Source organism: Arachis ipaensis, chromosome B5 (genome assembly GCF_059453495.1).
Source record: "Arachis ipaensis isolate K30076 ecotype BB chromosome B5, ASM5945349v1, whole genome shotgun sequence".
Lineage (NCBI taxonomy): Eukaryota > Viridiplantae > Streptophyta > Magnoliopsida > Fabales > Fabaceae > Arachis > Arachis ipaensis.
This window is the reverse complement of record NC_142440.1, coordinates 120,532,418-120,546,410: the sequence shown is the minus strand read 5'-3', so window position 1 is coordinate 120,546,410 and position 13,993 is coordinate 120,532,418. Positions and strand designations below refer to the sequence as shown.

At 40.1% G+C, this 13,993-nt stretch overlaps 1 protein-coding gene and 1 non-coding gene across 2 annotated transcripts; one reads left to right on the top strand and one right to left on the bottom strand.

The window, feature by feature from the left end:
- Positions 1 to 6,353: 6,353 nt before the first annotated feature.
- Positions 6,354 to 7,781, bottom strand: LOC107640831 (uncharacterized). The gene is made up of 2 exons (XM_016344333.1): positions 7,139 to 7,781; positions 6,354 to 6,826 (listed from the first exon to the last, which is right to left on the bottom strand). Exons 1-2 carry the CDS (start codon positions 7,779 to 7,781, stop codon positions 6,354 to 6,356), a joined length of 1,116 nt encoding a protein of 371 aa, XP_016199819.1.
- Positions 7,782 to 13,479: 5,698 nt separating this feature from the next.
- On the top strand, positions 13,480 to 13,587 carry LOC148565588 (small nucleolar RNA R71). The gene has a single exon (XR_015885223.1). It is a non-coding gene; the product is annotated as a small nucleolar RNA R71 (small nucleolar RNA).
- The last annotated feature ends 406 nt before the right edge of the window (positions 13,588 to 13,993 follow it).

The window sequence follows — 13,993 nt, the reverse complement described above, 5'->3', positions numbered from 1 at the left end:
GATTTTTGGAGAGTTGAAGGAAAGATGTTAGTATATCAATAAACAAATAGAAGAAGATGAGAGGGGGAAGTGAATTTTCGAAAACAATTTTTGAAAAAGAGTTAGTGATTTTCGAAAATAGTTTTTGAAAAAGGTTAGTATTTTTTTCGAAAAATTTTTAAAATCAAAAATAAAAATAATTAGTTAATAAAAAAGAAATTTTTGAAAAAGAGGGAAGATATTTTCGAAAATTAGAGAGAGAGAGAGTTAGTTAGGTAGTTTTGAAAAAGTTAAGAAACAAACAAAAAGTTAGTTAGTTAGTTGAAACAAATTTGAAAAGATAAGAAGTTGGGAAGTTAGAGAAAATATTTTGAAATCAAATTTTGAAAAAGATAAGATAAGAAGATATTTTTGAAAAGATATGATAGAAATTAGTTTTTGAAAAAGATTTGAATTTTTAAAATCACAATTAATGACTTGATTCACAAGAAATCACAAGATATGATTCTAGAACTTAAAGTTTGGATCTTTCTTAACAAGCAAGTAACAAACTTGAAATTTTTGAATCAAAACATTAATTGCTATTGTTATTTTCAAAAATTTGGTATAAAAATAAGAAAAAGATTTTTGAAAAATATTTTTGGAATTTTCGAAAATAACTAAGAATTTTGAAAAAGATTTTATTTTTAAAAAAGATTTTGAAAAAGATAAGATTTTCAAATTGAAAATTTGATTTGACTCATAAGAAACAATTTGATTTTTAAAATTTTTGAAAAAGTCAATCAAATTTTCGAATTTGATGAGAGAAAAAGGGAAAGATATTTTTTTTGAAATTTTTTTTTTATGATGCAAGAGAGAAACAAGAAAAATGATGCAATGCATGGCAATTTTAGATCAAAACTATGAATGTGTGCAAGAATGTTATGAATGTCAAGATGAACACCAAGAACACCGTGAATATCATGATGAACATCAAGAACATATTTTTGAAAAATTTTATATGCAAAGAAAACATGCAAGACACCAAACTTAGAAATCTTTCATGTTTAGACTCTAATAAATAAAAAATGTACATGTAAAACAAGAAAAGACACAAAACAAGAAAAACATCAAGATCAAACAAGAAGACTGACAAAGAACAACTTGAAGATCATGAAGAACACTATGAATGCATGAAATTTTCGAAAAATGCAAGCTGCACATGCAATTGACACCAAACTTATAACATGACACATGACTCAAACAAGAAACACAAAAATATTTTTGATTTTTATGATTTTCTAATTTTTTTGTATTTTTATTTTTATATTTTTTTTTCGAAAATTATTTAGAAAAAAGAAAAATAAGGATTCAAAATTTTTAATATGAATTCCAGGAATCTTATGCTCTAAAGCTCCAATCAAAGGGTCAGGCATGGCTTAAGAGCCAGCCAAGCTTTAGTATGTAACTCAGACATGACACGCCTGACATTCCTTACATTCAACAGCCAATTGGCTAAGAAAGATAAAGAAGCTCTTCTCTTGAGTATAAGAATTGAGACATGGCTTTACAGCCAGCCAGGCTTCAACATGCTTCATGAAACACTAGAATTCATTCTTAAAAATTTTGAAGCTATAGAATAATTTATTTTTGAAAACATTTTTTTTTCGAAAACTGATGAGAACATTTTTGAAAGATTTTTGAAAAATTTTTGAAAACAAAACAAAAAGAAAATTACCTAATCTGAGCAACAAGATGAACCGTCAGTTGTCCAAACTCGAACAATCCCCGGCAACGGCGCCAAAAACTTGGTGCACGAAATTGTGATGTCCAGGCTCAAACTATTCCTGGCACGTGAGCAACTTGGTACGTGTAATCGTGATTACACATTCATAATTTGTCACAACTTCGATACAACTAACCAGCAAGTGCACTGGGTCGTCCAAGTAATACCTTACGTGAGTAAGGGTCGAATCCCACGGAGATTGTTGGTATGAAGCAAGCTATGGTCACCTTGCAAATCTCGGTTAGGCAGATATAAATTGATAATGATGTTTTCGAATAATAAATAATAGAATAGGGATAGAGGTACTTATGTAAATCATTGGTAGGAATTTCAGATAAGCGAATGGAGATGCTTTTCGTTCCTCTGAACCTCTGCTTTCCTGCCATCTTCATCCAATCAGTCTTACTCCTTTCCATGGCTGGCTTTATGTGATACATCACCACTGTCAATGGCTACTTTCGGTCATCTCTCGGGAAAATGATCCAATGCTCTGTCACGGCACGGCTAATCGTCTGGAGGCATCACCCTTGCCAATGGCTTCATCTTATCCTCTCAGTGAATAATATGCTCACGCACCCTGTCACAGCACGGCTATTCATCTGTCGGTTCTCGATCATGCTGGAATAGGATTTACTATCCTTTTGCGTCTGTCACTAACGCCCTGCAATCGCGAGTTTGGAGCTCGTCACAGTCATTCATTCATTGAATCCTACTCGGAATACCACAGACAAGGTTTAGACCTTCCAGATTCTCTTGAATGCCGCCATCATTCTAGCTTACGCCACGAAGATTCTGGTTAGGAGATCTAAGAGATACTCATTCTAGCTTATTTCATGTAGAACAGAAGTGTTTGTCAGGCACGCGTTCATAAGGGAGAAGGATGATGAGCGTCACACATAATCATCACCTTCATCACGTTCTTGGGTGCGAATGGATATCTTAGAAGCGAAATAAGAAGAATTGAATAGAAAACAGTAGTACTTTGCATTAATCTTTGAGGAACAGCAGAGCTCCACACCTTAATCTATGGAGTGTAGAAACTCTACCGTTAAAAATACATAAGTGAAAGGTCCAGGCATGGCCGAGATGGCCAGCCCCCTAAAACGTGATCAAAGGATCATAAGGTAATCCAAAGATGCCAAATACAATAGTAAAAGGTCCTATTTATAATAAACTAGCTACTAGGGTTTACATGAGTAAGTAATTGATGTGTAAATCCACTTCCTGGGCCCACTTGGTGTGTGTTTGGGCTGAGCCTGAGTGTTGCACGTGTAGAGGTCCTTCTTGGAGTTGAACGCCAGCTTTTGTGCCAGTTTGGGCGTTCAACTCTGGTTTTGGCTCCTTTTCTGGCGCTGGATGCCAGATTCGGGTAGAAAGCTGGCGTTGAACGCCAGTTTACGTCATCTATTTTTGGCCAAAGTATGGACTATTATATATTTCTGGAAAGCCCTGGATGTCTACTTTCCAACACAATTGGAAGCGCGCCATTTCGAGTTCTATAGCTCCAGAAAATCCACTTTGAGTGCAGGGAGGTCAGAATCCAACAGCATCAGCAGTCCTTTTTCAACCTCTGAATCTGATTTCTGCTCAAGTCCCTAAATTTCAGCCAGAAAATACCTGAAATCACAGAAAAACACACAAACTCATAGTAAAATCCAGAAATGTGAATTTAACATAAAAACTAATGAAAACATCCCTAAAAGTAACTAGATCCTACTAAAAATATACTAAAAACAATGTCAAAAAGCGTATAAATTATCCGCTCATCAGGTAGCTATAGTAAATTATATATTGTTGTGAAGCCTCAGACGTTAGCTTTCCAACGCAACTGAAACCATCTCATTTGGACCTCTGTAGCTAAAGTTATAGTCGTTTGAGTGCGAAGAGGTCAGGCTAGACAGCTTAGCAATTTCTCCAACTTCTTGTATTCCTTCCACTTTTGCACGCTTCCTTTCCATCCTCTGAGCCATTCCTGCCCTGTAATCTCTAAATCACTTAACACACATATCAAGGCATCTAATGGTAATAAGAGAGAATTTAAACATAGGGAACTTAAGGCCAAAGAAGCATGTTTTCAATCAAAGCACATAATTAGGAAGGCAAATGTAAAACCATGCAAATAGTATGAATAAGTGGGTAAAGAGTTGATAAAAACCATTCAATTGAGCACAAGATAAACCATAAAATAGTGATTTATCAACCATGCACTCAAAGTGAAGTGTCAATTGCTCATCCTCAAGAAGTGGTAACCACATGTGCAATGTTCTTAAGTTGAGGCCAAAAGATGTTTGATCAAGACATCATCTAAAATTGAACAATTATAAAGTGATTACCGAATCCAAATTTCGAGACGAACAATGACAATTGAGTTTTACATAACACAATGCATTTGTAACCAAAATCGCACATCAACATACAAGGAAATGCATTGGTGAATTCACTTAGCTACCATCAAAAGTTATAATTGAAGGTGCACAATTCATACAATATGCCTAACAAGAGATAATTTGAACACATAAGAAGGCCATGTCATATGAATCAAATAAAATATTCAATGAGGCATTTCATCAAACATGTGATATGCAATGTGCAAGGTTATCACAATTAATGCTCAAATTCAATCATAATCAACCCATAATCAAATATTAACACTTGCAATACAAAGAGACAAAGAAAAGCACTAAATTTAATCTAAGCAACATGAAAAGAACATCAAAACAATTGCAAAAATCAACAAAAAGGGAAAATAAGAACCTGAAAATTGAAGGTTGAAACAAACAAGAAATGAGGAAGAAACAATGGCACTTCTTATAGCCACTGCGATTTACGACGGTTGGGTTCTCCAGAAAAATGCCGGAGAGGGAGAACTCATCGGTGGTGAAGAGAGAAAAGATAAGGAAAAGAAAGAAAGAAAAGAAAAAAGAAGAGAAATGAGAGAGAGAGAGAAGTTATGACAGAGAGAGGCGGCGGCGGGGTGACGGCGGCGGGGTCGCCTGAACCTGAGGGCAGAGGTGAGGGAAGCGACAGCAGTGAGAAAAAGAAGAGAATGAGACTACTGCTCAACAGGGTAGGTTGCTCAGTTAACGCCCAAAACGAGTCGTGTGCGTGCGCGCAGTGGCCTATTCGGACGCACAAAAAGCAAAAATTAGAATGGTTGCGAACGCACAAAGCATGCGATCGACGCGACTAGAGGGGGTGTATAAGCGTGTGTGGATGCACAGCAGGGAGCGCGCGCACAGAGGTCACAAGATAGAGGGGTATGTGCGTACGCATAAACTGGTGTGTACGCATAAAACGCGAAAATGAGGGGGATGCAGGCGCACAGAGCATGCGATTGCTCCCACCAGAAGGGCTGCAACAACGCGTGCGGGCGCACAGAGGGCGTGCGCTCGCACAAAAAGCTTCTCTCTTTTTTTGGAATTGGTGGACGTACAGAGTCGTGTGTGCGTGCACACATAGGTCCGTGCGCATGCACAAGAACGAAGATGGGGGAAGGTTGTTCACGCGGATAGCTCATGCTGACGCTCCCACCAGAAGGGTTGTTAATCGGTGTGCGGACGCACACGTCTGTGCGGCCACACAAGAAGCGTGATAAGGGGAATACGTATGTCCGCACAAGGCATCAAAAACAGGGTAGGCAGCGCTGGCGCTGCGACCAGAGGGTGCTGCAAAGAGTGTGCGGGCGCACAAGGGCGTGCGCTTACACAGATGATGGAAAATGCAGTTTTGTGTGCGCGCACAGGGTGGTGTGCACGTACATGTGCCCTGTTCCACAAAAATTTTTCTTTTCAAAACTAAGGTTCCCTCCTATAGTATAGCAACATACCAATCCCAAATCATACAAACAAGCATAAATTCATGATCCACAAGCAATCCAACTTATTCAATCCAAAAATACCAAATCAAAATTAATCTAATCATCATACCACAAGAAAGTAACTAATTCAAAAAGCTATATACAAAAAGATAAAGTTGGAACAATGTTCCATGGTGGGGTGTCTCCCACCAAGTACTTTGGTTTAGAGTCCTAAGTTGGACTTTGCATGGCTTCGTTGGTCACTTTGAACTTATCCAAGGAGGAAGATCTCCAACTCCTTAGCATTATTAGGTTGAGTGTGATTTCTTGAATTGGACTTCTTGGCATCCTTCTCTTCTTCTTGCTCTTTGCCAACCTCTATCACTTTATCTTCGACTATATCGCACCCAAAGATAGAATAGACTTCGAGGATGGGTTTCCTGGATTCCTCCAATGTGAACTTTGCTACCTTGCCATCGGCCTCAAAAGAATAGACTCAAGAATGTGCATCCAGCTTGAACCGGGATGTCTTTAGAAACAGCCTTCCAAGTAGAATGGATGATGGCTTGTCTGAGTTAATGGGATGAGTCTCCAAAATGTGGAAATCTACCGGGAAGAGTAAACCTGGATGTTAACCAGAACATTTTCTACAATCCCCACAACTGATATAATGCTCTTATCGGCCAACACGAATATCGCCCCGGGCCTCTTTAAGGGTGACAAGTTCAATCTCTCATAAATGGAGAGTGGCATAATGCTTACGCACGCCCCCAAGTCGCACATACAGTCTGTGAACTTTATCCCGCTAATTAATCAAGTAACCAAACATGGGCCGGGATCATTGCATTTTTCAGGAATTAGAGAAGAGATAGAATCATCTACCGGCCTTTTGTTGAGTTCGCCAATTTTCTCCTTGTGGGTACAAAGATCTTTGAGGAACTTGGCATATTTGGGAACATGTTGAATGGCTTGAAATAGAGGGACGGTGACTTCAACATTCTTGAAAATTTCTACCATGTTGGGGTCAAGTTGTTTTTGCTTCTTGGCCTTCTTGGCCAAAGTTGGGAATGGAATGGGCATAGGCTCTTCAATCGAATTTTTTCTCTTTGGCTCCTTGGCCTTGAGCGGTCCCTCCTCATCCTTCTCAACATCTTCCTCTTCATCCTTCATCACTCCCATATCATCTCCCACCTTTTCCTTGTGGGTTTCCTCACTCGAACTTGTAGGCACAACACCAATTTCATCCAACTTAGTGCCGCTCCTAAGGGTGATAGCATTGATTCTCCCTTAGGATTCGGTTGAGGTTGTGAGGGAAAACCATTAGAAGTTGAGGCTTGTTGGGCATTGTGTATAGTTGGGGGGCGAAAGAGTCAGACGGGTGAGTGCTTCACCAATTGTAGACATATACGCTTCTTGTTTCTTGTGAAATTCCCGTTGCTCTTGCATAAAGGTTTGGAGTGTATCATTCATGTAGGGTTGATTAGGAAGAGGACCTTGATTGCCTTGAGAAGGGTTAGGTCTACTATTTGGGTGTTGATACCTCCCTTGAGGTTGAGATTTTGGAGGTTTTTGGTAGGATTGTTGGTATTGTGGTTGACCTTGAGGAGCTTGATGATAGTAGGCTTGTTGGCTTAGGTAAGGTTGAGCTTGTGGGGCTTGGTTCCACCTTTGATTAGAATTATCCCTCCACCCTTGGTTTTGATTTCCATGTTGATTGTAGTTGGGTCTTTGTGGGTATGAATTGGCTACCGCTAATGTAGTGTCCTCTTGGAGTTGAGGGCACTTATCAGTGTAATGGTTGTTACAAGCACAAATACCACATGATCTTGGTGGTCCTTCAATTCTTGGAGGTTGAGGTGGAGAAGATATCAAGGCTTGGGGAAGTTGTTGCCCTTGGGTGATTTGTCTCAACAAAATTGTCATCTCACCGAGGGTCTTTGTCAAAACGGCATCTCCGGAAGGAGAAACTTCACTTAAAGCTTTTGGTTGTGGGTTTCTTGCCCTTGAGCGTTGAGTGGAGTCTACCAAGTCCGCTATGATTTCCCAACCTTCCTCGGCGGTCTTGTTTTTGGTGAGGGATCCTCCACTAGAGGCATCTAGGAGAAGCTTATCTTGGGGGTTCATCCCTTGACAAAAATAGTTAATAAGGACCAACTCTTCAATACGGTGGTGGGGGCAAGCTTCCAACAGCTTCTTAAATCTCTCCCAGTACTCATAAAGAGTCTCCCTATCTCGTTGCATAATTGGTATGCGAAATTGCTACTCAGGTTGTGAATTGTTGTTCGAAATTGATTCCCTGGCAATGGCACCAAAAACGGATGCACAGGACCATGGTCTAAACATATCTTCACAACTTCGCATAACTAACCAGCAAGTGCACTGGGTCGTCCAAGTAATACCTTACGTGAGTAAGGGTCAAATCCCACGGAGATTGTCGGTATGAAGCAAGCTATGGTCACCTTGTAAATCTCAGTCAGGTGGATATCAAATGGTTATGGAGTTTTCGAAAATAATATAATAAAATAGGGATAGAAATACTTATGTAATTCATTGGTGAGAATTTCAGATAAGCGAATGGAGATGCTTTCGTTCCTCTGAACCTCTGCTTTCTTGCTATCTTCATCCAGTCAGTCTTACTCCTTTCCATGGCTGGCTTTATGTGATACATCACCATGGTCAATGGCTACTTTCGGTATTCTCTCGGGAAAATGATCCAAATGCCCTGTCACGGCACAGCTAATCGTCTGGAGGCATCACCCTTGTAAATGGCTTCATCTTATCCTCTCAGTGAAAATGGTCAACGCACCCTGTCACGGCACGGCTATTCATCTGTCGGTTCTCGATCATGCTGGAATAGGATTTACTATCCTTTTGCGTCTGTCACTAACGCCTCGCAATCGCGAGTTTGAAGCTCGTCACATTCATCCAATCATTGAATCCTACTCGGAATACCACAGACAAGGTTTAGACCTTCCGGATTCTCTTGAATGCCGCCATCATTCTAGCTTACACCACGAAGATTCTGGTTAGGAGATCTAAGAGATACTCATTCAGTCTAAGGTAGAACGGAAGTGGTTGTCAGGCACGCGTTCATAGGGAATGATGATGATTGTCACGTTCATCACATTCAGATTGAAGTACGAATGAATATCTTAGAAGCGAAACAAGATGAATTGAATAGAAAACAGTAGTACTTTGCATTAATCCTTGAGGAACAGCAGAGCTCCACACCTTAATCTATGGAGTGTAGAAACTCTACCGTTAAAAATACATAAGTGAAAGTCCAGGCATGGCCGAGAGGCCAGCCCTCAAACGTGATCTAAGATAGCATACAACTGATCAAAGATACCTAATACAATAGTAAAAGGTCCTATTTATAATAAACTAGCTACTAGGGTTTACAGAAGTAAGTAATTGATGCATAAATCCACTTCCGGGACCCACTTGGTGTGTGCTTGGGATGAGCTTGAGTGTTGCACGTGTAGAGGTCCTTCTTGGAGTTGAACGCCAGTTTTTGTGCCAGTTTGGGCGTTCAACTCTGGTTTTGGATCCTTTTCTGGCGCTGGACGCCAGATTTGGGCAGAGAGCTGGCGTTGAACGCCAGTTTGCGTCATCTATTTTTGGCCAAGGTATGGACTATTATATATTTCTGGAAAGCCCTGGATGTCTACTTTCCAACGCAATTGGAAGCGCACCATTTCGAGTTCTGTAGCTCCAGAAAATCCACTTTGAGTTCAGGGAGGTCAGAATCCAACAGCATCAGCAATCCTTCTTCAACCTCTGAATCTGATTTTTGCTCAAGTCCCTCAATTTCAGCCAGAAAATACCTAAAATCACAGAAAAGCACACAAACTCATAGTAAAGTCCAGAAATGTGAATTTAACATAAAAACTAATGAAAACATCCCTAAAAGTAACTAGATCCTACTAAAAACATACTAAAAACAATGTCAAAAAGCGTATAAATTATCCGCTCATCACAACACCAAACTTAAATTGTTGCTTATCCCCAAGCAACTGAAAATAAAATAGGATAAAAAGAAGAGAATATAATATAAATTCCAAACTATCAATGAAACATAGCTTCAATCATATGAGCGGGACTTGTAGCTTTTTACCTCTTGAATAGTTTTGGCATCTCACTTTATCCGTTGAGGTTCAGAATGATTGGCATCTATAGGAACTCAGAGTTCAGATAGTGTTATTGATTCTCCTAGTTCAGTATGATGATTCTTGAACACAGCTTCTTTATGAGTCTTGGCCGTGGCCCTAAGCACTTTGTTTTCCAGTATTACCACCGGATACATAAATGCCACAGACACATAATTGGGTGAACCTTTTAAGATTGTGACTCAGCTTTGCTAAAGTCCCCAATTAGAGGTGTCCAGGGTTCTTAAGCACACTCTTCTTTTGCTTTGGACCTTGACTTTAACCGCTCAGTCTCAAGTTTTCACTTGACACCTACACGCCACAAGCACATGGTTAGGGACAGCTTGGTTTAGCCGCTTAAACCAGGATTTTATTCCTTTAGGCCCTCCTATCCACTGATGCTCAAAGCCTTGGGATCTTTTTTATTTGCCCTTGCCTTTTGGTTTTAAGGGTTATTGGCTTTTTCTGCTTGCTTTTTCTTTCTATTTTTTTTAAATTTTTTTTCGCCTTTTTTTTTCTGCAAGATTTGTTCTTTGCTGCTTTTTCTTGCTTCAAGAATCATTTTTTATGATTTTTCAGATTATCAAATAACATGTTTCCTAGTCATCATTCTTTCAAGAGCCAACATATTTAACATTCCTAAACAGCAACTTCAAAAGACATATGCATTGTTCAAGCATACATTCAGAAAACAAGAAGCATTGTCACCACATCAATATAATTAAACTAAGTTCAGGGATTAATTCGAAACACATGTACTTCTTGTTCTTTTGAATTAGAACATTTTTCATTTAAGAGAGGTGATGGATTCATAGGACATTTATAACTTTAAGACAAAGTTACTAACTACTAATGATCATGTAATGAAGACACAAACATAGATAAGCACATAGCATAGAAAACGAAAAACAGAAGAAATAAGAACAAGGAATGAATCCACCTTAGTGATGGTGGCGTTTCCTTCTTGAGGAACCAATGATGTCCTTGAGCTCTTCTATGTCTCTTCCTTGTCTTTGTTGCTCCTCCCTCATTGCTTTTTGATCTTCTCTTATTTCATGAAGGATGATGGAGTGCTCTTGATGTTCCACCCTTAGTTGTCCCAAGTTGGGACTTAATTCTCCTAGGGAGGTGTTGATTTGCTCCCAATATTTATGCGGAGGGAAGTGCATCCCCTGAGGTATCTCAGGGATCTCTTGATTTGCAGCCACATGTTCTACCACTGAGCTATAGACCCTTGAGATGAATCTTTCCATCTCCCATGACTCAGAGGTGGAAGCAATTGTCTTCTCTTTCCTCTTTCTTGAGGTTTCTCTGGCCTTAGGTGCCATTAATGGTTATGGAAAAACAAAAAAGCTATGCTTTTACCACACCAAACTTAGAATGTTGCTCGCCCTCGAGCAAAAGAAGAAAGAATAGAAGAAGAAGAAGAAGAAGATATGGAGGAGATGGAGGGATGTGTATATTCGGCCATATGGATGGGATTGGGTGGGAAAGAGATGTTGAATTTTGAAGATAGGTGGGTGTATGGATGTGAGTGGTAAATGGAAAACAGAAGGGATGACCATGAATGGAGAGAGAGAGGGTGAGAAGAAGTGAGTGGAAGTAGGTGGGGATCCTGTGGGGTCCACAGATCCTGAGGTGATCCTGTGAGGTCCACAGATCTTGAGGTGTCAAGGCATTTACATCCCTGCACCAATTTAGGCATGCAAAATGCCCTTGCACACAACTCTGGGCGTTCAGCGCCAGGTTGGTGCCCATTTTGGGCGTTCAATGCCCATTTGTTGCCATTTCTGGCGTTGAACGCCAGAACCATGCTTGTTCTGGGCATTCAGCGCCAGGATGCTGCCCATTTTGGGCGTTCAGCGCCAGAACCATGCTCTGTTCTGGCGTTGAACGCTAGACAGATGCTCCTCCAGGGTGTGATTTTTCTTCTGCTGTTTTTGATTCCGTTTTTGATTTTTTTGTTTATTTTGTGACTCCACATGATCATGAACCTATAAAGACATATAACTAAGAAAAATATAGTTAGATAAATAGAAATTGGGTTGCCTCCCAACAAGCGCTTCTTTAATGTCAATAGCTTGACAGTGGGCTCTCATGGAGCCTCACAGATGTGCAGAGCTTTGTTGAGACTCTCCAACACCAAACTTAGAGTTTGGATATGGGAGTTCAACACCAAACTTAGAGTTTGGTTGTGGCCTCCCAACACCAAACTTAGAGTTTGACTGTGGGGGCTTTGTTTGACTCTGCTTTGAGAGAAGCTTTTTATGCTTCCTCTCCATGGATGCAGAGAGGGATCCTTGGGTTGTAAACACAAGGTTGTCCTTATTTAATTGAAGGACTAATTCTCCTCTGTCCACATCAATCACAGCTTTTGCTGTGGCTAGGAAAGGTCTTCCTAGGATGATGGATTCATCCTCTTCCTTTCCAGTATCCAGGACTATAAAATTAGCAGGGATGTAAAGGCCTTCAACCTTTACTAACACATCCTCTACTTGTCCATAAGCCTGTTTTCTTGAATTGTCTGCCATCTCTAATAAGATTTTAGCAGCTTGCACCCCATAGATTCCCAGTTTCTCTATTACAGAGAGGGGCATGAGGTTTATTCCTGAACCAAGGTCACACAGAGCCTTAAAGATCATGGTGCCTATGGTACAGGGTATTATGAACTTTCCAGGATCCTGTCTCTTCTGAGGCAATGTCAGTTGATCCAGATCACTTAGTTCATTGATGAACAAGGGAGGTTCAACTTCCCAAGTATCAATGCCAAATAATTTGGCATTCAGATTCATGATTGCACCAAGAAACTTGGCAGTTTTCTCTTCAGTAACATCCTCATTCTCTTCAGAAGAGGAATACTCATCAGAGCTCATGAAGGGCATAAGGAGGTTCAATGGAATCTCTATGGTCTCTAGATGAGCCTCAGAGTCCTTTGGTTCCTCAAAGGGAAGCTCCTTATTGACCACTGGACGTCCCAGGAGGTCTTCCTCCTTGGGATTCACGTCCTCTCCTTCCCTTACAGGTTCGGCCATGGTGCTTATGTCAATGGCCTTGCACTCTCCTTTTGGATTCTCTTCTGTATTGCTTGGGAGAGTACTAAGAGGGATTTCAGTGATCCTTTTACTCAGCTGGCCCACTTGTGCTTCCAAATTTCTAATGGAAGACCTTGTTTCATTCATGAAACTTACAGTGGCCTTAGATAGATCAGAGACTAAGTTTGCTAAATTAGAAGTATTTTGTTCAGAGTTCTCTGTCTGTTGCTGAGTGGATGATGGAAAAGGTTTGTTATTGTTAAACCTGTTTCTTCCACCATTATTAAAGCCTTGTTGAGGCTTTTGATCCTTCCATGATAAATTTGGATGATTTCTCCATGATGAGTTATAGGTGTTTCCATAAGGTTCACCTAAGTAATTCACCTCTGCTATTGCAGGGTTCTCAGGATCATAAGCTTCTTCTTCATAAGAAGCCTCTTGAGTACTGTTGGATGCAGCTTGCATTCCATTCAGACTCTGAGAAATCATATTGACTTGCTGAGTCAATATTTTATTCTGAGCCAATATGGCATTCAGAGTATCAACTTCAAGAACTCCCTTCTTCATAGGCGTCCCATTACTCACAGGATTTCTCTCAGAAGTGTACATGAACTGGTTATTAGCAACCATGTTAATGAGTTCTTGAGCTTCTGCAGGCGTTTTCTTTAGGTGAATGGATCCACCTGCAGAAGTGTCCAGTGACATCTTTGATAGCTCAGATAAACCATCATAGAATATATCCAGGATGGTCCATTCTGAAAGCATGTCAGAAGGACACTTTTTGGTCAACTATTTGTATTTTTTCCAAGCTTCATAGAGGGATTCACCTTCTTTCTGTTTGAAAGTTTGAACATCCACTCTAAGCTTGCTCAGCTTTTGAGGAGGAAAGAACTTGGCTAAGAAAGCCGTGACCATCTTATTCCAAGAGTTCAGGCTATCTTTAGGTTGAGAGTCCAACCATATTCTAGCTCTATCTCTTATAGCAAAAGGGAAAAGCATGAGTCTGTAGACTTCAGGATCTACTCCATTAGTCTTAACAGTATCACATATCTGCAAGAATTCAGTTAAGAACTGAAAAGGATCTTCAGATGGAAGTCCATGAAACTTGCAGTTCTGCTGCATCAGAGAAACTAATTGAGGTTTCAGCTCAAAGTTGTTTGCTCCAATGGCAGGAATGGAGATGCTTCTTCCATGTAAATTGGAATTAGGTGCAGTAAAGTCACCAAGCATCCTCCTTGCATTATTATTATTTTCGGCTGCCATCTCCTCTTCC

What these genes read in the sequence shown, in the direction of transcription:
- LOC107640831 (XM_016344333.1), bottom strand. Translation starts at nt 7,781, where the DNA reads ATGCAACGAGATAGGGAGACTCTTTATGAGTACTGGGAGAGATTTAAG. An exon ending in CTATCATCAAGCTCCTCAAG is followed by an intron (nt 6,827 to 7,138) that starts GTCAACCACAAT and finishes CCGAATCCTAAG; the next exon opens with GGAGAATCAATGCTATCACC.